Source organism: Schistocerca gregaria, chromosome 4 (genome assembly GCF_023897955.1).
Source record: "Schistocerca gregaria isolate iqSchGreg1 chromosome 4, iqSchGreg1.2, whole genome shotgun sequence".
NCBI lineage: Eukaryota > Metazoa > Arthropoda > Insecta > Orthoptera > Acrididae > Schistocerca > Schistocerca gregaria.
The window spans coordinates 214,330,934-214,357,367 of NC_064923.1; the positions used below are offsets into that span (position 1 = coordinate 214,330,934).

At 39.8% G+C, this 26,434-nt stretch overlaps 1 protein-coding gene across 1 annotated transcript in view; it reads right to left on the reverse strand.

Moving 5' to 3' along the window:
* Positions 1–10,633: 10,633 nt before the first annotated feature.
* The window catches only part of LOC126267658 (synaptic vesicle glycoprotein 2A-like), a 198,353-nt gene continuing 182,552 nt past the window's right edge, over positions 10,634–26,434 (reverse strand). Inside the window, exons 11-12 of the mRNA XM_049972957.1 lie at positions 21,349–21,476; positions 10,634–11,048 (exon numbers count right to left, since the gene is read on the reverse strand). Of these exons, the coding sequence (XP_049828914.1) occupies positions 10,993–11,048; positions 21,349–21,476 (184 nt within the window). The 3' untranslated portion in view covers positions 10,634–10,992. The remainder of the gene's footprint in view (positions 11,049–21,348; positions 21,477–26,434) is intronic.

A 26,434-nucleotide genomic window follows, 5' to 3' on the forward strand; every position in this document is an offset into this window, starting at 1 on the left:
TCGATACCATCCAGGGACCATGTCCTACATAATTTTGCATCTACTAGAGGAAAGATGTAGGTGCAAAGTTGTCTTTTACACTAACAACAGTTTGCGGAAAAATCTAACCTACAATTTGAAATCTTTGATTACTCCTTTGCGGAATTCAGAGGTTTAAAAATCATCTGTGACATCTGTCCAGTTTACTACGTAGAACAACAGGAAGATCCATCAGTTTCAGACATAAAGAGCATTTATTAGGAAGGAAGAGTACTAACGTGTATAATTCATCATTTGCGGATCATATGCTAATTACAAGCCACAAACCGAGGAAGTCGATTACGTTATTATCCTCCATATAGAAATGAAAGGTTATAAGCTTGGTGTCCTCGAAGAACAGAAAATTTGTAAATATATGCCAGTTAATGATGGTATCATCTCAATGAAAAGCTACAACTGCGAAATAAAAATTGTTTCTCTCAATTATTTGACATACTGTCGTTCTTCGGCTGAAGGTCTTTTCACACAGTCCTCAAACATCATTTTCCTTCTCTTTTGACTGTTATTATTGTATTCCACAGCTATTACTCCTGCTATGTTAATTCTGTTCGTTTTAAGCATTTTAGTGCTATCTGCACTGAATAAATGGCAAGTAAAATTGTTGTTTCATATTTCGTTTATTACCTGTGTTAACTGTTTTCTTATTATGCTTAGTTGTAACTAATTTCATTTACAATACAACTGTCTGCTTAATTTTTACCATTTTACATTATTCGCGCCTTACTGGTGGCAAGCACTGCACTGTTTCCAGGTAGTGGCGAAATTAGTTGTCAAACTTTCCAGTCTGATATAATTGCAATTGAGTTGCTATACACGCGGTTTTAATGTTGCCTCTGCAAGATATCTTTTGCATAATTGACTTGAGTACTTCGGCTGACTTGTTTTTATTATTTCCTCATTCACTTTAATTTAATGTAACTAACTTTTTGCAATTCAGATAATTCTAGAACTATTTAACGTTTATCATACAGTTATTATTCTGCTCGGTTGATTAAAAAATATTATAGGGTACTGTAACTTATTCTGATGACGATACCCTTAGTTGATATCGAAACTAGGTTAATGCTATAAAATTTGCGCAACTGGTTTGCTGTTTTTATACTTTAATTTGGTGGCTTAATGCCTGTCATATTAAAGATTGTGTAAATATAAGTAATAACAAGACTTCCTCTGTAGAAATTCGCATGGAGTGTAGCCTCGTATGGAAGTGAAATGTAGATGTTAAACTGCGCAACAAAAAGATAACAGAAGCTTTTGGAGTGTGATGTTACAGAAGAATGTTGAAGGTTAGATGGAAAGATCGAATAAGTAATGAGGAGTTACTGAATGTAAATGGAGAAAAAGGAAATTTGCGATACGTCTTGACAAATTGACAAACGGAGGGCTCTGTTGATATAATACGAGTACATTCTGATGCACCAAGGAATCATCTAATTGTTCAGTCACGAACTTCGCTTGGAGCAACAAATGTAAAATGTCTGCTGTGAGGTGTGAAGGAGTAGTAAGCCATTAGAGTAGCATACAGAAGGACAGAGGTTCAAATCCCCGTCTTACTGTTCACACTGAGGTTTCCTGTTCACTTAAATGCTGGGTTAGTTCCTCTGACAATGACACTGTTGATTTGCTCCCTTATGCGACCTCAATATCATCTTGTGTTCCTTATGTAATAACTTCGCTGGTGACGAGACATAAAAAAATCTGCTTTCCTTTCTTTTGCAAAGAATGAACTTGATTTAGGCAGGTGTTGAATGGAGGTTCTCGAAACACTTATGCTCTCTCCAGCGTTCAATTCTCATGTCTGCTGCACAAGGAACTGCTTCTATTCGGCTTTACACTCTGAGAAAACTTTCTAAGTTCACAATTCTGGTTGAGGACACATAGGTTTAAAGTCCTGTCACTACCTTCAGATGTCCACTAACGACGGAAACAGATGAAAATCAGGTGAATCTCTCTGTTCCTCAGATACTTGTTCCTTGCTGCTGAGCCATCAGAAAGAGTTGTGAGGCTGATCAGCGAATCAGTATCTTAGCCTTCACACTTACAAAAGTTGAGGAAAATGTGGAAGACGCTCTCAGGACACTCATTTCTACAGGTTGAACTGCTAAAGTCAAACTTAACGAGGTCTGTAGCTTGTACTTTCCACCTTCACACCCAAGGAGCTACAAACAAGGAGTAAGACATGATTGTGTCCAGGTACATCACAGTGGCAACTGTGTTTACCTGGCAGGGTTTCCAGACGGTACTATTTCATCCAGAAAACATAGGACAGTATATAAAACGTTTCTAAGTAACAGAATAATCCAGGATTTTTGACCTACTGGAATGCCAAGGCAAACGTCCCTCAGGCAGCTGTTCTTCCTCTGCGATAATCTGTTCGAGGATACTCGGTGTTGAACCATTGGCGAACAAAAGCTGCCTCAACTGAAGGTGCACAGTGTGTGGCTAGAAGAACGAACGCTGGCAAACCTCCATGTGGGCTTAAATCTCTCTGATTTTAGCTTCATATGCTTGTTGTGAGATAAATATTGGAGCAATATATTGGTTGACTCTTCCAGGAAAGTACACTCTCAGAACTTTACAGTGAACCACAACATGATGCAGAACACCTCTGTTGCAGTGTCTGCCGCTGCAGCTGGCTGAGCATCTACGTAATGATTTTGCACTAGCTAAAGAAACTGTAATAAAATACCGTCTTCTTCTTTACATCTTTTCTATTTCCTGTAACAATCCACCTCGCATGGATTCCAGAGTGATGAGCAGCAACCATATGTTGGTCGAACAATGATGTTGTATGTTACCTCCTTTGTTGATAGCCTACATTTGCTAAGCATTGTTCCAGTGAATCTCATCCTGCCATGTACTTTACCTGCGATTAATTTTCTTCAGTCATTCCATTTTAAATCGGTCTGTACTCATATTCATAGATATTTTATAGAAGTAACTGCTTCCAGAGATTGTTATGCAATTGTGTAATCATACAGTAATGGGTCATTCTGTCTATGTACATGTCATATGTTACATTTGTTTGTGTTAGGGGCAGTTGACACTACCTGCACCAAGTGTCGATCCTCTGAAAATCTTTCTGTATTTTTGCTACAATTTTCTAGCGTGTTATTTCTCTGTATACAGTAACATCATCCCCGATAAGCCTCATAGAACCTTTGACGTTATCTGCTAAATCATTTATGTATTGTGTGAAAAGTAAAGGTACTATAACTGATGTGCTATATTCTACTTGCTAGAAACTCTCCAGTCCAATAACATATTCGGTCTGATAAGACTTAGGTTCGTCTTTCATTCATTACACTGCATTGCAGAACTGTATCAAATGCCTTCCTCAACACAACATTTACCTGTGCACCTGTATCTACTGGTTGCTGGGTCTTGTGGATGAACAAAGCACCCTGCTTTCACATGATTGTCGTTTTCAGAAGATACATTGCTTCTTATGGAAGAGATTTTTTGGTCTTCTAACTGAAGATCTCTGTTTGTGAAGAAAAATTTAATCTTGCACCAAAATAAAATTTTCTGTTTTATTTATCAAAATTCACAAGAGCTTGAGTACAAAACACACATGACACTATTGTTGTAACTTAACTGTTCTACAACAGTAAAACATATATAGAAGCCACATATATAAATACTACTGATATAACTTGCAAGTTAAGAAGTACTTGTCGACAACCTTAGTTTGGTCTTTGTACCACATATTAAAGAAATTAAAAATTGTTAATATAATTTCTTAAAAGACAAATTTGGTCTGTAACATCACAAACCACACATGGCACTAGTGCTTATCTGACTTAGGGCTTCAACTATACTTATCGATGAGGATTCGTCAAAATTTCGTTTGAGTTAGACTAAAACAGACATCAAAGTCACTCAAACATTATGCTAGAATATTAAGCTTACCTTGCAGTACAAAGTGTTTGACATCCCCTACTGATAATGATAACTTTTAGTCTCAAACAGTGGAGACTACATGACACATACAGAAATGATTTACACACCAGTAATAATACAGATTCATATAGATAAGAAACGATGGTTGCTATACTTTCAACTATCTGATTTCAGCTACTTTTCAGAAGTTACTTAAACATAGTAGTAACTCCTTCTATAGTATTAACTTGGTCGTCTGCTAGTAATGCTAAATTACATTATTGCATAGTGGAGACATCGCACTTTGCTCCCATACATCACCACGTTGCAGCAAAATTGCCTCCCATATATTACCATGTTGCAGCAAAATTGTAACAAACTGCCCCATACATTCACTTGTTATAGCAAAATTTTAACAAACTGACCGTATACATCACCAAGTTACAACCAAGTTTAAATAAATTGCTCCACACATCCCTATGTTACATTACAATCGTGATATTGTGACAAATTGCCCCACTCATTGCCACGTTATAACAAAATTGTAGCAAATTTACCCACTCATCGCCATCATTACATGAAAATGTAACAAATTGGCCTACACATTGAGACTGCAGCTTGGATATTATTGACATTCTGACAGTCACTATTACCCCAACCATGATGACTAGCAGTGTCTCCTAAATACTATTGGGTGGGTCAATCATGGTCAGTTGACATGGTGACTGCAATTGTCCCTCAGTCATGGTGAACACTGTTACTCTAGATATCAGTATGAGGCAAAAGTAGTCAGCTGACATATGGTGGGTGCCATTACCCTGCGTACTACTGGGGCAATGGTGGTCGATTGAAAGGGTGACTGCCATTACACGGGATAACAATAGGTGTGGTATTGATTGTCACTGATTACCGTTAAGCTAAATGCAAGGTTTTGTTCAACAGTTATGTGCTGATAATGCGCGTTCACAACTGGCTAACACCAGGAGCTAACAGTGTGTAAATGCCATAACCTGACAGTGGGTATCATCTACTGAATCTTAAAACAGTATTGTAACACAAGAAGCTGACAGTGTATATGATATAATCTAACCAGTGAGTGTCAGGTGCTGAATCTCTAATAGTGTCCCAAGCATCAAACAAAATTGTAACAAATTGTCAAATACATCACAATTCTTATATGAGATAGTAACAAATAGCTTTTTACATCAAGTCATTGATGTCCTCTCATGCAACATTTTTATCCTCCTCCTGAATCTATCTTCTATTTCACTCACTCCACCTTCGAGCTGTACATTGATCAAAAGGGGCGAAAGACTGTTCCATCGTCTTACCCTTTTCTCAATCGAATCACTTGTTTCTTGGCCTTCATTCTTATTTATCTCCTCTTGGGCATTGTATATACTGGATATTACCACATTTCCTTTAGCCAGTTGCGAACATCTTGCACTATTTTACGTTTTTGGACACTTTTTCTACATTGACAAAATTATTTTCATCTATGTCATGGCCTACTTGAAAAGGATTAAAATTCTAAAATAGTACTCTAGAACTGATCACACTTGCATTTAGTATGTGTTTTCTTGTATAGACCAACTGCACTTTCCTAAAACCCATATAACTAATCTAAGTCTCCCATTCGTCTCTTGTAATTTTAGCTTACATCTCATTTCATGAATCCTTTCTGTTAGCCCCAAAGTGCTCGTTTATTGTGATATGCTCAAGATATTCTCCACTAGTCTTGTAATCGAATCCTATAGGTCTCTTTATCTTTGTTAAAGACATTATCTTGTATTTATCCAGAAGAGAGCATTCATAATACGAAGAGAAAATATTATCAAACTCTTTCTGGTTCCCTTAAAATCGTCCAAGGACGACACTTTCTTGGTGACGACAGCATCGTTAGTGAACAGTCTGAAATGCTCCTGATCACAATTGGTAAGTCGTTTATACAGATTAACAGTATTAAGTGCTCTACTGCGCTGCCCTGGGGCACATCTGATATTAGTTTCGTTTCTGTTGACCATTCGTCATCTAGGGCAACTTACTGGGTCCTGTCAGTCAAATATTCACCAAATCAATCGTATATTTGAAAAGCTGTTCCAAATGATCTATCTCGGTTAGTAAGCGACAGTATGGTTCCTTGTGGAATGCTTTTCCAATGTCTGCCTCCTCACCTGCACCTCCTATTTTTAGATAAGCAATGCTACATAGCCTTTCTTCTGAGGACTTCTCATGTAAGTTCCTGCAGCATTACTCTTATACTTCCGTGTGATCTACACCGAATAAAGCTAGCAATGCTTTACAAGGGTTTTTACTCTGAATTCTTGCTGATTCTTTCATAGAAGCTTATTTTTGACAGGAACTACAAAATATTTGAGCTTAGAATTTCTTTTGCTGCACAGACAGACATCGTTCTTGACATCTCCAAATGCAAAATCACATAAGATGGTTCTACGCCTCTGCTGTTAATCTATGTTATTATCTTTCCACTGTGTTGATCAAACAGCACTTCAGTTTTATTATACTCAATTTTCTGGCGCTCTTCCTAACTTTCACTATTCTGTTCTCCCATTTGTTCTTGAATTTCATGTCCTCTAGAGACAAATTTAACAATGTAAAATGAAATATATTGAGATACGTTTCATTAACACGAATTTCTCCTTCAACTTCCCAATTTAATTACCTAAAAATTTCTTCTAGGGCATGTGGGAAGCAGTTCTCGTAATGTGGTATCCTGGTATGACTCACTATCTTAATGGAGCTGTAGCATTAACGTATATATTCTCAGCATACTGACATAACCTCCCCAGTGCATTGTTTCTCAGTACCTGTAAGCGTAGTATTCATGAGAAAAGACTCCAGCAGTATTTTTCAGTTTTTATTGGTGTCCATTCTATAAATTTGTTTGCTACATGTAAATCATTTTACTATATCTAATTTCAAATCCATAGAACGAATTGAGAGAAATGATGCTGGGATCGCAGTAGGTCGGTGTAGCTCACACGAAAATGAAACAGCAATACTCCAGCAACTTTCATAGAAATCTCTGGAAGAAAGACGACGTAGCTCTCACGAAACCATTTTCGGTGAATTGAGATTCCCGGTCTTTGAAGAGGACTGTGTGACCATTACACTAGCGTCAAAGCACATCTCCAAGGGCCTTTCCCTTCTACATATCTCGAACTGATTTATATATTCTACCACTACTTCCGAAATGTAATCAGCTTCATTATTAGCTATTCATATCTCTCTTTCGTGTTCTGCTCTACACTAATCTTGAAACTGCTGCAGAATTTTCTCTATGTTGTTAGTTATTGTGCTGCTTGTTATCTTAACTGATTCAGTGTTGTGATTTCCTAACAAAATGTGCTGTTTTGTTTTCTTTCTTCTCTTACTCATCTGTATTGTTCTTCCTATCAAATTTCCATTGTATCTTCTCACATCCTCTCGAAGAAATTTTTGAATAGTTTTGATTAATTCAGCAAATTCTATTATCGCTAGCCTAAAAACCTTGCACAATAGATGCTTCGCTCCATTTTAGATTTATTTTGTTTTACTTCCTTCGTACCGATAACATATTGTACTTTTTCTGTGAGTACCTTTATTAACGAGTACCCCTATTTCAGGCACAGGTCTATAACCCTATTTTGCAAGATCCTTACCTAATGACTTCATTTAATTTGGTGTATCTTCCTACTCCTAAATAAATTTTTATAAATACATTCCTAACGTTTTGCTTGCTGCATCTGCTTCTTCCACTTTGCATCTTAGGAGTGTATGACCACTTGTAGCTCGAAAGCTTTTTCAGTCATGCACATTTTTTTATGGTTTGATGACATGCAAAGTTTCACTCTTAGCTCCATATGGCTGTTGGAAATTTTTATTTACTTATTTTCTTCTTCAAGAGTGTGTTGAAGGCGAACGCGTTGTTTTTCTCAAATTCTAGTTGTCTAAATGTCTAATGTTGTAAATGCTATTTTTTCCAAAAATCTTTTTCAGTGCTACTGCGTTCTAAGTATTCTGTTGCATTTCCCTAGACTTGTTTCATGCAGAAAATGTTTCAAACATTCATCACTAGAATGGTTATGATGGTCTTGTACAAAATAGTGCTTCTCTCTGAAGCACTAAGTGCCATGTGTCAAGGTCTTTTCCTCTTAGTTGATGTACAGTTTGTGTGGTAAGCTTTTATTATGTCAATAAAACATCTCCATAATGAAAGCAGAGAATTTGGGTATCAAAAATAGTGAAAACAGTTGAAGAAGCGAACAGACAAAACAACAAAAGTCTGAGATATATTATGAAAAGAGGAAATAAATAAAAATAGAGTTGTTGTGTTTTTAATTGTGTATCTGTAAAGCGTGTGATAGTTTCATGGGATAACACGTAAGGTTTTGGTGAGTAAGTACCGTTTTTAGCTGTTCTAGGAATTTTGCAATTGCAGAGAAGCCAAGAAAAGTAAGCATTACCTTTGTTTGTTAAGATTTACACAAGATTGTTGAATTAGCTAAAAGTATGTAAAATTCTGTTGAATAGAGGACTAGGGAAATACCAACATACTCAAACAAGGAAAGACCATGTTCGATGTATACAACGAAGTGCTTCACCGAAAGACCATATTTATCAGTTTCATACTTTTCACGATGTTATCGTTTCTTCCTCAACAACACAATAAGTGCCTCAGTTAACTTAGCAACATTTCATCCCAAGAATGAAGTTGTATAAGAAACTGAAGTCAATACTGAAATGTCTGTTCCCCTTGAATTTAACTTTGTTATTCTATTGTAAAAAAATTTAAAGGATATGAGAAATGTTTTTTATCGACCACAAATCTATTCTGCTAGTTAAAGGATTAGTGATGTATTTCTGTACCTGTATTATTACAAGTAAAATATAATGCCTCAATATTAATTTCATTTGAAACAAAAATGTTTTAGTGACACAAAAGCTAGTTTCTTGGTTTGGTATCTAGTGATTTCTTAATAAATTACTTATTTTCTAATTTGTCTCAGTATTTTTTGCAATGATGAGGTGAGCATCATAAATCTGCAGTATGAGAATACCTCCTCAAATTTGTTTCTGGATACAGGTAAGTTATGTACAGAAAGAAAGAAATGTCTTTTTATTCTTCTGACGAATCTGAGATTTGGCAATAGTTTCCCACTGAGGTATTGTTCTTCCTTTTTTTGTCCAAATTTGTCATTAAAGCACTAAATTATCATCTTATGGCAAAATATTCTACTGCTTACCATCTCCTATAATTCATTGTAGAGGTTTTCCACCTCATCATCAGAAAGTGGAAGTGTTGGTAAATATTTCTGAATGGTTCCCATGGAATATCATTCATTTACTTTGAAACTAGTCTCACTATTTTGCCTGATGTTAAATCTACAGTGGCAATACTGGTTTTAATTTTCTTGTTGACTTTAAAGTCTACAAAAGAATTTCTTCTTTGCTCGCTTCCTCTGTAGTAAAACATATGACCTGATTTTAACTTTATGAAGCCTTTATTCCTTTGTTTCACTTCAGACAATCATTTATTATAATTGATTGTATAAAGGTAGAGGGTATAAAGATAATTGATGTGTAGGGTGACAGTGAAATCCTAGATTATACAATGATAAATGGTATAAATACATATGGTATAAAATGTTACAAAAATGTTTGGTGTAGATCTTGCAAATGTTATTCGAAGAAGCTATAGCATATAAATTAAATAGTCATTGAGTTATGAAAATATGTATCGAGAGCAACTGTTAGGTAAGTATGTGCTCATTAAGAGACACAGGTGTTGATATGTTATGACATAGGCGTTAGGGGTGTATAGTAGATGGACATGTTTGGGTGCTTAGATGGCTTATCTTTGACTCACAGACCATGCAGAAAGGAAATGCTTTCTGACGAAAAGCAACAACATAAGACATTTTAACTTACTCGCCGGTGTTATCTCTCCATATAACTCAAGTCTAAAAAGTTAAATAAATGTTTGCTTTAATGTGAGAGGTAGCTTATCACATGTAATAACTGACAATTCAATACAGTTCTTGTATTGTTGAACATTAAGCACGTTGGACAAAATGTGTCGAACTTGATATTGCGTTCAGCAGACTGCATTTAAGATGGAACGAAATTTAGCTGGTCGAAATTAGTCGGGGTTTGTAGACTGTTGTTTAAGATAATCGAGAGAAGAGGCAGATCGAGATACCCGTCTCGTTATTCACGTGTCAAAAGAGGCGGAATGTCTGTGGTGATGGACTGCTGGAAGGGAAGGATTACCTCTAGGTACGTCAACTATCATGGTGTGGAACTCGTAGTGATGTAAGTGTACATGCACTGAATAAGAGCCTCAGTTTGAAACTTGACCTAAGAAGTTAAACTTACCGTTCATTTTTATTATTTTTGACAATTTAAGCCTTTTGCTTATTTTGTTGTAAACAAATTGAGCTTGGTATGTCAGATTTCGAATCTGCGTTTTTGTTCAGAGCACATCTTACAGTTAGTATGCTATATTACGAAGCAGAAGGAACTTATGAGATGTTTGACATTTTAATGTTTACCGTGAATAAGTGTGTTTGCTCATGCCAATGTTTTTATTCAACCCAGAATTTTCCATTATCGTATCAGCTTGTCATTCGATACGATTCTGATTTTCTGACTCGCTTTTAGTCGATTGTTATAACTATCAGTAAATTATTAGTTTCCTACAACGGTCACGTAATACTTATACCACATTTTATTCACATTTGAATACGGCGCTACATCTTATTCACCTTTGAGGAAAGAGTATTTTCATTCTTTCTGAGCGAAGTTATTGTTCAGACAAAGATAGATGTAAGGCTTGACTTTTAATGTAAGTGTAATTTAAAGTATTGAATCATATCCAGTCCATCAGAGAAATGGAAAATCAGTAACGGTGATCTGTGATTTTCAGCGTGTTTCCAGTTCTTGGACATGTGGCTGCATTGTTGAATATTCTAATTTCACAATAAATTACGTGTCGACAACACTTAATACTCGAGGAGCATCTCAAAGCAGCGGCACCAAGGGGATGTTGCACTACCTCCGCTGCAGTCCTTAGGCTAAGGCTCGACCCTTGGTGGACGGCAACAATATACTCAGCAGTCCAGCTCCTGTAGAGGAAAAATAGGCCATAATAAAGTACAAGCATTCTAATTTGAAACTTCATTAAAAAGAGGATATGAGGTATGTCTAAAAAATATCCGACCTTTGATTTTCCCGCACAAAATAGAGACGTTAGCGCGGCGCCACTGTACACAATACAGGAAAAGACCTTTACATGCACGCTCGAATTTTGTCCGCGCCTTCCAGCGCGTCAGTCGCTGCCTGTCGGTCGCTGAGTGAGGTGCTACACAACGTGTTCGTCACATTACAGATTCTCTCAAGATGACTGAACGTGTTGAGCAAAGATACTGCATCAAATTTTGTCAAAAGCTTGGTGCTTCCCAAACCGAAACAATTCGTAAGATTCAACAGGTGTTTGGAGAAGATGCGATGGGTGTAACACAAATTAAGGAGTCGTTCAACCGATTCAAAAACGGCCGCACATCAGCAGAGAGTGACCAGCGTTCTGGCAGGCCCCAAACTGCTCGGAGTGCAGCTGTTGTTGAGAGGGTGCAAAATTTGGTGAGGGCACATCGTCGTTTGACAGTGCCGGAGATTGCTCAAGAGGTTGGAGTGAGTAAAAGTTCTGCACATGCAATTTTGCGTGATGATTTGAACATACAAGGAGTGGCTCCGAAATTCGTGCCCAAGTTGCTGTCACCGGAACAAAAAGGCTTCCGTTTTGACGTTGCACAGGACCTTCTGGATACCACCAACACCGACCCTGGATTTCTGAACACCGTGATAACTGGAGATAAGTCATGGCTGTACGGGTACGACCCAGAAAAAAATAGACAGTCGTCGCAATGGAAGCATCCCGAATCTCCAAGGCCCAAGAAAATGCGGCAGGTGCGAAGCAACATCAAAGTGATGCTGACTGTCTTCTTTGATGTCTGTGCATCACGAATACGCACCGGAAGTACAAACAGTGACAATGGAGTACTATCAAGGTGTTCTGTGGGTACTACGTGACGCAGTTCGGCGCAAAAGACCAGACACGTGGATGGCGAAAAACTGGCAACTGCATCACGACAACACTCCGACACATTCTTCCCACTTGATCATAATTTCTTGGCCAAACATGGAATTACAGCTGAACTCTCCAAACATGGATCATTGCGACTTCTGGTTGTTTCCAAAATGGAAGAAGCCACTGAAAGGACCCCGTTTTGAGAGTAGAGAAGAGATAATGCGGACACGATAACGGACCTGAACACCTCTCCAGAAGAAGACTTCCTGATGTGTTTCCAGCACTGGAAGGATCTGTGGGCTAAGTGTGTGCAAGTACAAGAGGCCTACTCTGAAGAGAATTAGGGTCCCAACCCCGTCAGGTATTCGAAATATTTTTTCTGGCCAAAGGTCGGATACTTTTTACAGGCCTCATACTTACTGTGACAGCACAATTTTTGTGGGTTATTGCTAAGTTGGGCAATAAAAAATGGTGAACTACTGTCTCAGCTGTTTAGTTCCACGGAAGAAAGATTAGGCTGTTGGTGGCTAAATGACAATTTACGGACTACAACGCTGTTTTATAATTGCGCACCCGATAGTCAATTTTTCAAAGGTGTAGAGCTGGTGAATAGCCTGACGTGCCTACCGGCAAAGATGGATTGAAAATAGTCTCCATTCACTATGGCAGGCATTGTTGCTCACAATGTTAGTCGGAATTTTAATGATACGGCTAAAACGATATATCCTGCACACGGAGTACATGAAAAATATAGACACTGCTGTGTTAAAAAAAATTCATAACGGGGAAAAGTCAATCATTGTAGAGACATTACCTCACCTAAATATGCAGCTCATTTGTTGGAGCGTAGGCGACTGAAAATAGTAGATACTGTCATTTTACTGTTGATGTTTGGCAGTATACAGGGTGTCCATAATTAAAGTTACAGTTTCAAAAACGCTGTAGAAAGAGAACCAGAATGACATCAGATTTGAACAACTTCTTATTTTCACAGGGGAAAAGTAAAAGAATAAAAAATTTAACGAAAATTTGATCAGTCGATGGCGCTGCAAACGTCAGAATATGCACAGCAACGGACGCGCGGCACACGGTTGTTCCTCAGTTTGCGTCCGAGACGCTCAACATGGCTGTCCCCATGACGTATCCCACCCTGCTGGTAAAGCTCTTTTACAAGAACGGCGACTGTGTGTCAATAGCCCTGCAGAAGCTCCAGACACTCATTGGTAAGGCGCTGTCCGATGTCTGCTGAGGGTGTGGGGAAAATGAGTACAGAATTAGAAAAACAGATTCTTTTAACGTGCTATGTAGCAAAGGAAGAAAAACAGTTGATGTGACGTCTGTGGAAGGTGTGACCACATCATTGCAGGAGGGGTCAAGTGGTGGTGTGTAAATATGCATTGCACGGGGAGATGTACGAACGTTGGAGATGCCTGCGAGCACAGTGCACAAAACCCTACGAAATATTCTAGATTGCTATCCATACAAAATCACCCTTTCTCAAGAGTTGCTTCTTGCCGACCTGCCAGCAAGACAAACGTTCTCTCTGGAATTTCTTTCTCGCATAAATGCACAATGAATGGCCATAGGACATTCCTTGGACGGACGTAGTCCATTTCCAAGGATATATAAATACGCAGAATTGTAGAATACGGCAGCAGAAAATCCGCACGCACATCAGCCGGAACAGCTTCATTCTCCAAAGCTGACTGTATGATGCGGACGGAAGTCCTCGTTTACCGTAGGTCCGCATTTTTTCGAGGAGATAAGACCTGCGGGTCCTGTTATGTGTACTGTCACTAGTAAACGCTGTGAGGATATTTTGCGCGTCAAAGTCATTCCATGCCTTCAACAGCGTGGATGTGTGGGTGGGATCGTTTTTATGTAAGAAGGTGCTCCTCTTTCTCGATTTGAGCTTGTGGAGGCAAACGGTGGACAGCATATTGAACTAATCATGCGCCCGTCCCACGACAATTAGAAACTGATGTCATTTTGATTTTTATGTCGTTTTTGGCCCCTGGGAATTAAAAACCGATTTATCCCTTCCGATGTAGTACGACATCGCCGTGGTGGATGGACTTACCTAATTAACAATGCTACAGCGAACTTGTAGAGCCATGCACGTTGAACAGTACGGATGGCGTAATGTGCAGCTCAAACCATAGCTGTGGTACTGCGATTCATCTACCATCTGTAGCCGACCAACCTAACGTTAAGACGCTTACAGTGGCATCTATTTGTAAGATTTTAGTTACTTTTTTTTTTTGTCCACAACGTTTTCTCCTTCGGCAATAATGCTCTATTCAAACTTGACGCCATCTTGAGCAGTGGTTCTCGTTCTAAAGCGTCTTGAAACTGGAACTTTAATTATGTACAACAGGTATCTACGGAGCAGGAGGCTCACGGTATATGTACTTGAGACACCACACGACCTCGTTGCCTACTTGCAGGGTCAGTTTGGGTGGTGACGGAAAAGGCCATGGAGAGGAGCTGGTGCATGCAGAGACAGACACACAGAAACACACACACATTTTGCTGTCGCAATCATAGCCCAGTATTTGCCGCCATTAAAACCGAAACAGCCAGTCAGTATGCACCCACCAGACGGGACCGTCTCGCTCTCTGTAGTCCCACTTGGTGCCTAAATATGAATGAGTCCGATCTTAGCTTCCACTAGATGCAAGGCACAGTAGACCCACGTATTAAGTGTCACAGTGTTATTTCTACGTCTCAGACACACACAAACACACCATCACTCAATATCTTCAAGACAGACGAGATCTTTAATGCAGTGTTTCAGTTAAGTGGCATATTACCGCAATGCAGAAGTCTAACTACGAAAACAATAATGGTTCACCTCACCAAGCACCATTTTGGGGACGAAAAAGATAATACATCATTTTCAACACTAGAAAAATGTAACTGATGATGCTGACTGGTTAATATACATCTACATCTACATGGCTACTTTGCAAATCACATTTAAGTGTCTGACAGCGGATTCATCCACCCCCCTTCATATAATTCTCTATTATTTCTCTCTCGAACAGCACCCAGAAGAAACGAACACCTATATCTTTCCGTGTGATCTCTGATTTCCCTTGTTTTATTATGATTATCATTGCACCCTAGGTAGGTCGGCGTCAGCAAAATATTTTTCGATTCCGAGGAGAAAATCTCGCCGCAATGAGAAACGCATTTGTTTTAGTGCTGACCACCTCAAGTCTGGTATCACGTCCACGACACTCTCTCCCCTATTTCTCGATAATACATGACGTTCTTTGAACTTTCTCGATGTACACCGTTAAACCTATCTGGCAAGGATCCCACACCGCGCAGCAGTATTCCAAAAGAAAACGGACAACGGTAGTATAGGTAGTCTGTAGATCTGTTGTATCCCCTAAGTGTTTCGCCAGTAAAATGCAGTCTTTGGTCCGCCTTTTCCACAACATTTTCAGTATTTTCTTTCCAATTTACACTAAAGAGCCATAGAAACTGCTAGACGTGCCTAATATCGTGCAGGCCCTCGCGAGCATGCAGAATTGTCGCAACACGACGTGACATGGACTCGACGGACGTGTGACGTCGTGCTGGAGTGACCTGACACTATGAATCCTCCAGGAACGAGCATAAATCCGTAACAGTACGAGGAGGTGGAGAAATCGTCTGAACAGCTCGGTGCATGGCTTCCAGATACGCTCAATAATGTTAATATATGAGGAGTTTGGTGCCCAGCGGAAGTGTTTGACCTCAGATGAGTGTTCCTGGAGCCATTCCGTAGCAAATTTTGGACGTGTGGGGCGTCGCATCGCCATGCTGGAATTTCCCCAGTACATAGGAATGTACAATCGACATGAATGGATGCAGGTGGTCAGACAGAATGCTTACGTACTTTTTACCTGTCAGAGGCCTACCTCGACGCATCAGGGGTCCCATATCACTGCAACTGCAAGCGCCTCACACCATTACAGAACCTCCACCAGCCTGAACAGTCCCTCCTGACTTCCAGGGTCTATGGATTCTAGAAACTGTCTCCATACCCGTACACGTCCATCCACTCGATACAATTTGAAATGAGACTCGTCCGACCAGTCAACATGTTTCCAGTCATCAACAGTCCAATATCGGTGTTGACAGTCCTATACGAACAGTAAAGCTTTGTGTCGTGCAGTCATCAACGGTACAGGAGTGGGCCTTCGGCTCCGAAAGCCCATACCGACGATGTTTCGTTGAATGGTTCGCACGCTGATACTTGTTTATGGCTCAACATTGAAATCTGCAGCAATTTGCAAAAGGGCTGGACTTCTGTCACGTTGAACTATTCTCATCAGTCATATTTGGTCCTGATCTTGTATGATCTTTCTCCGGCCGCAGCGATTTCGGAGATTTGGTGTTTTGCCGGTTTCCTGATATTCATGGCACCCTCGCGAAAGGTCGTACAGGAAAATCCCCACTTCATCGCTACCTCGGAGATACTGTGTCCAATCGCTCGTGCGCTGACTACACCCTACCACGTTCCAACTCAAATGTTGGTAACTTGCCATTGTAGCTGTAGTAACAGATCTGACAATTTCGGTAGACACTTGTCTTATATAGGTGTTGCCGACAGTAGCGCTGTATTCTGCCTGATTACATATCTCTGTATTTGAATACGAATGCCTATACCAGTTTCTTTGGCGCTTCAGTGCAAGTTGCTTGTAATTGTAATTTCTGGGTATTTAGCAGAATTTACGGCCTTTAGACATGTGTGATTTATCGTGAAAACGAATTTTAATGCTTTCTTTTTGGCACTCATATGGGCGACCACACACTTTTATTTATTTAGGATCAATTGCCAGGTTCTACACCTTATCTAAATCGTTTTGCAGTTGGTTTTGGTCTTCTCATGACTTTACTAGAAGATACACGACAGCGTGATCTGCAAAAACATAAGACCGCTGCTCTGACTGTCTCTTAAATCGTTTATATAGATGAGGAACAACAGAGGACCTATAACGCTACCATGGGGAACGGCTGAAATCACTTCTGTCATACTCGATGACCTACCGTCGATTATTACGAACTATGACCTCTCTGACAGGAAATCACGAATCCCGTAGCGTAGCAGACTTTGTTACGTAAGCACGCAATTTTATTACAAGCCGCTTTTGAGGTACGGTGTTAAAAGCCTTCTGGACATCTAGAAATACAGAATCAATCTGAAATCCCTTGTCGATATGACTCAACACTTTCTGTGAGTAAGGACCTAGTTGTGTTTCACAAGAACGATATTTTCTAAATTCTTGTTGACAATGTGTCAATAGACCATTCTCTTCGAGGTAGTTCGTAATGTTCGAAAACATTATATGTTCCAAACTCCTGCTGCATATCGACATTAATGATATTGGCCTGTAATTTATTAGGTTACTCCTGTTGCCGTTCTTAAATATTGGTGTGACCTGTTCAACATTCCAGCCTTTTGGGACGGATCTTTAGTCGAGCGAGCAGTTGTAGATGATTGTTAAGTATGGAGCTACTGCATCAGCATACTCTGAGAGGAACCTAATTGATTTACAATCAGGATCGGAATATTTGTTTTCATTAAGTGATTTAAGTTGCTTCTCAACTCCGAGGTTATCTACTTCTAAGCTAGTCGCTTTGGCAGCTGTTCTTGGTTCGAATTCTGGAATAACTACTTCGTCTTCTTTGGTGAAGGAATTTCGGAAGGCTGTGTTTAGCAGCACTGTCGTCGATAATACTTTCTTTGCTGTCACGCAGAGAAGGCACTGATTATGTCTTTCAGTTGGTATACTTTACATACAACAAGCATCTCTTTAGATTTTCTGCCAGGTTTAGATGAAAAAGTTTCGTTACGGAAACTATTATAAGCATCCAGCATAGAAGTCCGCGCTAAATTTCGAGCTTCTATAAAAGATAATCAATCTTGGGGATTTTTGATTTTTTCGTTGTTCCTGCAAACAATGTTCTGATGTTTTATGTACCATGGGAGATCAGATCCGTCGTTTGCTAATTCAGAATAAAGTTATTAATTGCTGTCGATACTATTCATTTGAACGTAAGCCGCATACGTTTACACTTACATTGTTAATATGGAAGGAGTGGAGATTGTTTTTCAGGAAGGCGTCAAGCAAATTTTTATCGCCTTTTTTGAATTTGAAAATCTGTAACACACAGTTACCTGTCGTAACTGTAGTGCAGGCACCTTTAAAATGTTTACAATCTGTCTCTTCTTTCCTTGTCTTAAGCAATCACTAAATAATTTCAGGAGCTAACTCCAAGATAAGATCGATGACGTTTTTATACGCCAGAGTCACATTTCCCAATACATTAACAGAAACCGCGTACCAAAAATATCGCGTTTTTTGGGAGATGTTGAATTGTGGTGCCTTAGTTAAACTCCATATTTTCGCATTGCGCAAGTATAACTACAGAAAGTACCAAATACGACATGTTAGCACAGTAAACACTTGGATTAGTATGCTCCTGCTCAGTTTGCTTCAGTTAAGCAATCAGAGAACAGGTTCTGTGACGTCACGGAAACATCTCTGTTTGGCCATGCAAAGCTGTGGACTCCGCCACATATTCCGGTGCAATTTGCCCGTAGAACTTGATGTTTAGCACTTTAGCAATCGAATGGTCGTTACACGTACTCGCAGTTTCCGTTTTAAATTTTGCAAGTGGCTTTTCTGTTGCTAGAAGCGCAGTGTAAAGACCACGCCAATTAGATCAAATGTAACTGTTCTTTTTGAGCAGATCCAAATGGGAATGGAGATTTAGAAACAGATTTTTAAAAATTCATGTCATGTAGTAAACGTCGTTGGAACCATAATTCCCTGTGAAAACTGCAACATATGACATCTGCCCCTGGTGATTATAGTAAATGCCGATGTCTCGCATCCCCCAGTCTTGTCCTGCTTTCTTCGTACACTTTAGTACACCCTCTAATGTAGTAAACGTCCTTGGGTTAATCATTTTCTGCGAATACTCCAACATATCACCATTTACTATGCTACTTATAGTAAGTGCTAATATCTTATTTTGGTACAAGCAAAAAGGGCAATCGTCATGTTGACACAACTGTTTACTAAGCTAACGTTTTGTATTTCGTGTTTTCGTAGCTACTTACGTGAGAAAGCGGTAGAGAATGTGCAATCCACAAAGTTTCTGGGCATGCACATTGATCAAAACTTAAGCTGGAAAGACCGTATGAAGTATTTATCCCACAGGGTCAATTCGGCAAGTTTCGCATTGATGATAAAGTCTAGAATATGCAACATAGAGTGTGCTAGATTAGTGTATTTTGGTTGCTTTCAGTCCATTGTGTGTTATGGTATAGTCTTCTGGTGTAAAACTGAATCACGCATAATAGATACCTTCAAACTACAGAAAAGAGCCACTCGAATTATAACACACAATTCTCCAAGAACTCAATGTAGGCTCCTCTTCAAAAAGTGACAAATACTCAAAATATCATCACTGTATATATATAAATAGCAGACCTGAGCAATTTACGTATCAATGAGGCCTGCCACAAGTATAACACAATCGTAAAAAATTACATGTAGAAAGAGTTCGAATAACAAAAACCCAAAACATGGAAGTTATTTTGGAATAAAACTTTACAATGCTCTGCCAGTGTACATGAAGGAAATAAGAGATGAAGTGAAATTTAAGACTGAGCTTAAAGATTACCTTTTAAGCAAAAGTTTCTATGACGTACATGAGTACTTTGAAAGTATGTAAAATTATTATTTTAACATTTATGTACATGTTCAAGACATAAGTTGTACTCTCAAAAATGCATTGAAAATAGTTACTTAAGTGATATTCTGTGATTATGTTTGTATTACACGTACTTTGCATGTTAATTACACTTCAGACAATTCATACATCATGTAAATGATTTACAGGAAGATAATAAAATCAAGTGGAATGGAACAGTAAAAAAAAAGTATCAGTGATGCTCCACAATAAAGATCACTCAGAAACACGTAATTTTCGTATGTTTTTTGTGTTGGTGTTGGGAAATGTGATGTAAGTGGATAAAAGTAACATATATCTTATCTTGGAGTTAGCTCTTCGTATTATTTAATAGCTGATTACGATCAGCAAACGTTTTAGTGAACTCTAACTCTATAGTTCCGATTCGTAAATGTTTCAGCGTTCCTAACTCTATACCACAAGTAACATAACGTCAAGCGAACCTAAGACTCAAAGTAATAAAAATCTGTATTATCCAGCCAATAATGTCAAATATACTTTTCTAGTTTAGAATATGATGCGTTATCTTTATCCACCCAAAATGAGGCCTGGTGAGGGAAAGCATCACATAAAAGCTTCTTCAGGTGACGAAAGTTCATTTATTGAACCGTCAGTGGAACATAACCTCAAGCAGGCCTGAGATTTATAGTTGGTTGGTTGCTATGGGGAAGCGGACCAAACAGCGAGGTAATCGGTCCCATTGGATTAGGGAAGGAAAGAAAAGGAAGCCGACCGAACCTTCCTGGCATGTGCCCGGTGTAATTTACAGAAATCACGGAAAACCCAGACCAGGATGGCCGGAAGCAGGTTTGAACCGTCATCATCCCGAATGCGAGTCCAGCGTGCTAACCACTGCGCCACCTCGAAAGTAGTAACAGCCATATTAGCTGTTCAATAACGTCAGTTATGTCTTTTATGTTTATTATGTCGTTTATGCAGGACGGGACGACACCTCATCTTCTACTGATCGTGCTATAGTACCTCACAGCAACGTTTCATTGGTGGTGGATTGGTCGAGGAGATCCAGTAGCGTCAGCTTTCAGTTCACCGGACGTGAATTCGTTGCATTTCTCTCAATGGGGACATTTAAAAGGATTCATGTATGCCCAACACGTCGACTGTGAGGAAACGTTATAAAATCATGTGACCAATGCATACGACTCGATCAGAATGCAGCTAGGTGTATTTGAAAGAGTGCATCGTTCACTGAGAAGAAGGGCTGATGGATGTTTCAAATTGCGTGGTAACCATATGGATTACTGTATATAGTGATCATTTCTATGCAACAAAGAAATGGGAATGAGATTAAACACTGACTCATACTTTAACGGGTATTGTTTTCAGTACACATCATTACAGAAACTTTTATTTTAGTTTTCATCAATACTACCTGTCACAGGAACATGTGACTGTATTTTCTTAAACAACGTGTATTAGTAATACTGTCACGAGCTGGACAACGTTCACCGTGTGCAGTCAAATGCATATAACTGGTAAAAGAAAAGTATTACTACTGGGCTTCTGATAGATCTTGAGACAACTAAAAAGTTTTGTAGTGCCGAGGACTTTGCCTTCCTTACCTAAGTTGCAAGCGGTGACGACATAGAAAGGAGTCTCGCAACCGACCGCCATGAGGACAGGATAGATGAGATTCCCAAAAAGCGCTGCTATGAAGCCGCACATCATGGTCAGAGACATCGCCATCGTCCTGCAACAGAAAACTTTGTCAGGAGCAGAGCACATATCCAACTATGACAAATTACCTGTGTACAGAAATGAATTACAATGCAGGTTCACTGTCTGCCGCCGATCAAAGACAAACGTGTTACCTCCCCGTACGGCATTTAAACTTCAGCAGTATGCAAAAGTTGAGAGCGAAAGTAACTTTCGCATGATGTGGCACTGCCAAGTAACACACCTCGACCAAACTTGGACCACACATTGAAAAACTGCTGCAGTGTAATTCAAAATGTGGCTAAAGGCAATACGCAATGAGACGAACAGATATGACACTTTTATTCAAAGACAATAATTACACTGAAGTCACCTCAATTAATAATGGTCCCTGTACAATACAAAAGGGGAGACATGGTTCATAATGGGATGATGTGTGGTGGCCACAGTTGGCAATGGATACTCGGGAACGCGCTCCCATGCTGGCCACAAGGTTTATAAGGGATTCTTGTGGTAGAGCGTTCCATTCATCCACCAGTGCGGTTGATAATTGCTGGATGGTCGTTGGTACACGTAGACGTGTTGTTATACGTCTCCCTAAAGTATCCCACACGTGCTTAGAGGGAATATGCATACCACTCCATTCATCGACTATCCTCTAATTCCCAGAGCTTCTCTAGCTGCGCTCTTCGATGCGATCGCACATTGTCTTCCATAAAAATAAAGTTGGGGCCGAATCCACCAGTGAAAAGGTGCACAAGAGAAGGAGTACTGTCACACAATAACGTAGACCAGTGAGTCTAGCTTGTTCAAAGATCTGCACTTAAGCAAACCAATCATCATTATACACCATAACGCCAGGAGCAACAAAACCATCATGTTCGACGTGATTATGGACGTACCCTCAAATGGACAGAGGAGGGAAGACTTAATGGACCAAGGTCCAATGTCGAACGTGATCGTTTTGGTGGTACATGTATTATGGTGTGGGTAAGCATCTATGTGTACATCTACGTGATTATTCTGCTATTCACAATAAAGTGCTTCACAGTGGGTTCAATGAACCACCTTCAAGCTGTTTCTCTACCGTTCCACACTCGAACGGCACGCGGGAAAAACGAGCACTTACATTTTTTTTTGTGCGAGCCCAGATTTCTCTTATTTTATCGTGATGATCATTTCTCCCTACGTAGGTGGGTCCCAACAGAATGTTTTCGCAATCGGAGGTGAAATTCCATGAGAAGATACCGTCGCAACGAAAAACGCCTTTGTTTTAATGATTGCCTCTGCAATTCACTTATCATGTTCTTGACACTTTTTCCTCTATTTCGCGATAATACAAAACGAGCTGCCTTTCGATGTCATCCGTCAGTCCCACCTGATATGGAATCCACACCGCACAGAAATACTCCAGAATAGGACGGACAAGCGTGGTGTAAGCAGTCTCTTTAGAAGACCTGTTGCATCTTCCAAATGTTCTGACAATGAATCGTAGTCTTTGGTTTGCTCTACCCACAATATTATCTATGTGATCGTTCCGATTTAGGTTGTTTGAAATTATAATCCCTAAGTATTTAGTTGAATTTACAGCCTTCAGATTTGAGTGACTTATGGCGTAATCGAAATTTAGCTGACTTCTTTTAGTTCACTCACGTGAATAACTTCACACTTTTCCTTATTCAGGGTCAATTTCCACTTTTCGCACCATACAGATATCTTATCTAAATCATTTTGCAAGTGGTTTTGATCATCTGATGATTTTACAAGAAGTTAAATGACAGCATCATCTGCAAACAGTCTAAGACGGCTATTCAGACTGTCTCCTATGTCGTTAATATAGATCAGGAACAATAGAGGACCTATAACACTTCCTTGGGGAACGCTGGATATTACTTCCGTTTTACTCGATTACTTACCGTCTATTACTACGAACTGTCACCTTTCTGACAGGTAATCACGAATCCAGTCGCACAACTGGGGCGATACTTCGTAGGCACGTAGTTTGGTTAGAAGACGCTTGTGAGGAACGGTGTCGAAAGCCTTCTGGAAATCTAAAAATATAGAATCAATTTGACATCCCTTGTCGATAGCACTTATTACTTCATGAGTATAAAGAGCTAGTTGTGTTTCAGAAGAACGATATTTTCTGAAACTGTGCTGACAATGTGTCAATAAATCGTTTCCTTCTAGGTAATTCATAATGTTCGAATACGGTGTATGTTCCAAAACCCTACTGCAAATCAACGTTAGTGATATCTCTCAATCTCTGTCGATACTATCTCTCTGAAAACATCCCACAACTTTCCTACACTTACATGATCAGATAGGAGGTGTGAAGACTGTCTCTTAAAAAGGCGTTGAGAGCATTTTTATCCTCTTTTTAAAATAGATATGCTTTGCGTATCTTTTTTTATGGTTGTAGGTGTTACGGTATTCAGCCTAGCAGCTACTGCCTTGTGGTCGCTAATCCCTGTATTCGTCACAATACTCACTATTTGGCCAGGATTATTTGTTGCTAAAAGGTCAAGTACGCTTTCGCAACCATTTACGCTTCGAGTGGGCTCATGAAGTAATTGTTCAAAATAATTTTCTGAGAAAGCATTCAGTACCATTTCGGATGACGTTTTATGCCTGCCGCTGGCTTTAAACGTATAATTTTTCCAGCATATCGACGGCAGATTGAAGTCACCACCGACTATAATTGTATGAACGGGATACTTATCTGAAAAGAGACTCAAGTTTTCTTTGAACTGTTCAGCAACTATATCTTCTGAGTCGGGGGGTCGGTGAAAAGATCCAGTTAATAGTTTAGTCCGATTATCAGGTATAACCTCTACCAAAACTATTTCACACGAACTATCCACTTCAGTTTCGCTACAAGGCAAACTACCTCTGACAGCGATAAATATTCCACCACCAACTGTATTTAATCTATCCTTTCTGAACACTGTCAGATCGTTTGAAAAAATTTCGGCTGAATTTATTTCCGGCTTTAGCCACCTCTCTGTATCTACAACTATTTGAGCTTCAGTGCTTTCTATTAGGGATTGGAGATCTGATTCTTTCCCAATCTTATATGGACGACTGACGTCCCAATGTTTGAACACGGTACAACACCAGTCAAAGTTATTGTGACACTGTACTCTTTCCTCGTGTGCTTTTTCGGGGTACATTCGGCCCTGACTTCATTATTATGGTTAACCTTGCGTTATCGCATTCAGTGACACAAGCGAAGGAGTTCTTACAACGAGAGGATATTCGTCGAATGAAATGGTCTGCCCATTCTCCCGACTTAAATCCCACCGAGGACGTGTGGGATACGTTAGAAAGACGCACTGCAGCTCGTCCATATGCGCCAAGGACCATTCAGCGGTTGTCAATCGCTCAAGTGGAGGAATGAAACGCCCCACCATGGCTACATGTTACTGAGCGTGCACTGCCGTCTGTGGTGACCGCACACAGCATTAAAGACCATATCCCTACTTCTGTAATGTCCGCGGTACCATCGTAAATCGTGGTGACTCCAGAGTAATTATTATCTTTCAATAAAAGTGTCATTTCTGTTCGTTCACTGCTTATATCTCTCAGTTAACTTCAGCACTACACTGCAGCAGTTCTTTCATGTATGGTCCACCTTCCATCTAGCTACAGTATGTGATCAAAAGTATCCCGACACGCCCAAAAACAAACGTTTTTCATTTTAGGTGCCTCCTACTACCAGGCACTCCATATTAGCGACCTCAGTAGTCATTAGACATCGTGAGACAGCAGAATGGGGTGCTCCGCGGAACTCACCCACTTCGAACCTGGTCAGGTGATTGGGTGTCACTTGTGTCATACGTCTGTACGTGAGGTTTCCACACTCCTAAACATCCCTTGGTCCACTGTTTCCGATGTGATAGTGAAGTGGAAACTTGAAGCGACACGTACAGTACAGAAGTGTACAGGCTGACATCGTCTGTTGACTGAGACCGCCGATTGCTGAAGAGGGTCGTGATGTGTAATAGGAAGACATCCATCCAGACTATCACACAGGAATTCCAAATTACATCAGGATGCATTGAAAGTACTATGACAGTTAGGGGGAAGGTGAGAAAACTTGGATTTCATGGTCGAGCGGCTGCTCATAATCCACATATCACGCCGGTAAATGCCAAACGACGCCTTGCTTGGTGTAAGAAGTGTAAACATTCGACGATTGAACAGCGGAAAAACGTTGTGTGGAGTGACGAATCAAGGAACACAATATGGCGTTCCGATGGCAGAGTGTGGGCATGGCGAATGTCCGGTGCGCATCATCTGCGGGCGTGTGTAGTGCCATCAGTGAAATTCGGAGGCGGTGGTGCTATGGTGAGGCCGTGTGTGTTTTTGTTTTGCGTGGCACTAACACAGCACAGGACTACATTGCTGTTTTAAGCACTTTCTTGCTCCCCACTGTTGAAGATTAATTCGGTGATAGCGATTGCATCTTTCAGCACGATCGAGCACCTGTTCATAATGGCGGAGTGGTTACACGACAATAACATCCCTTTAATGGACTGCCTTGCACAGAGTCCCGACCTGAATCCTTCTATTCTCTATTACTTGTCAACATGTTCCTCTTCTCAAAAAAACTTTTCTTGATGTTCCGAGACTCATTTTGTATAATTCTTACTTTCTGCGCAAGTATAAAAACTCGTCTGCATCTTTAACATCTTATTTCCTAACTCATTTCCCTCAGTATCGTCTAATTTCATTCGACTATGTTCTGTTACCCTAGATTTACTTTTGTTGGTGTTAATCTTATAACCTGTTTCCAGCACACTATCTGTTCCGTTTAACTGCTCTCCCAGGTTCTTTCCTGCCTCTGATCGAACCACAATGTTATCGGAAAACGTAAAAATTTTTGTTTCTTCTCTCGAATTCCTTTAGGAAATCCTCCTCAGCTTCCTGTACTGCACGGTCTATGATGAACAGGATGAGATGGGATGTGGCTGCAACATTGTCTCACTC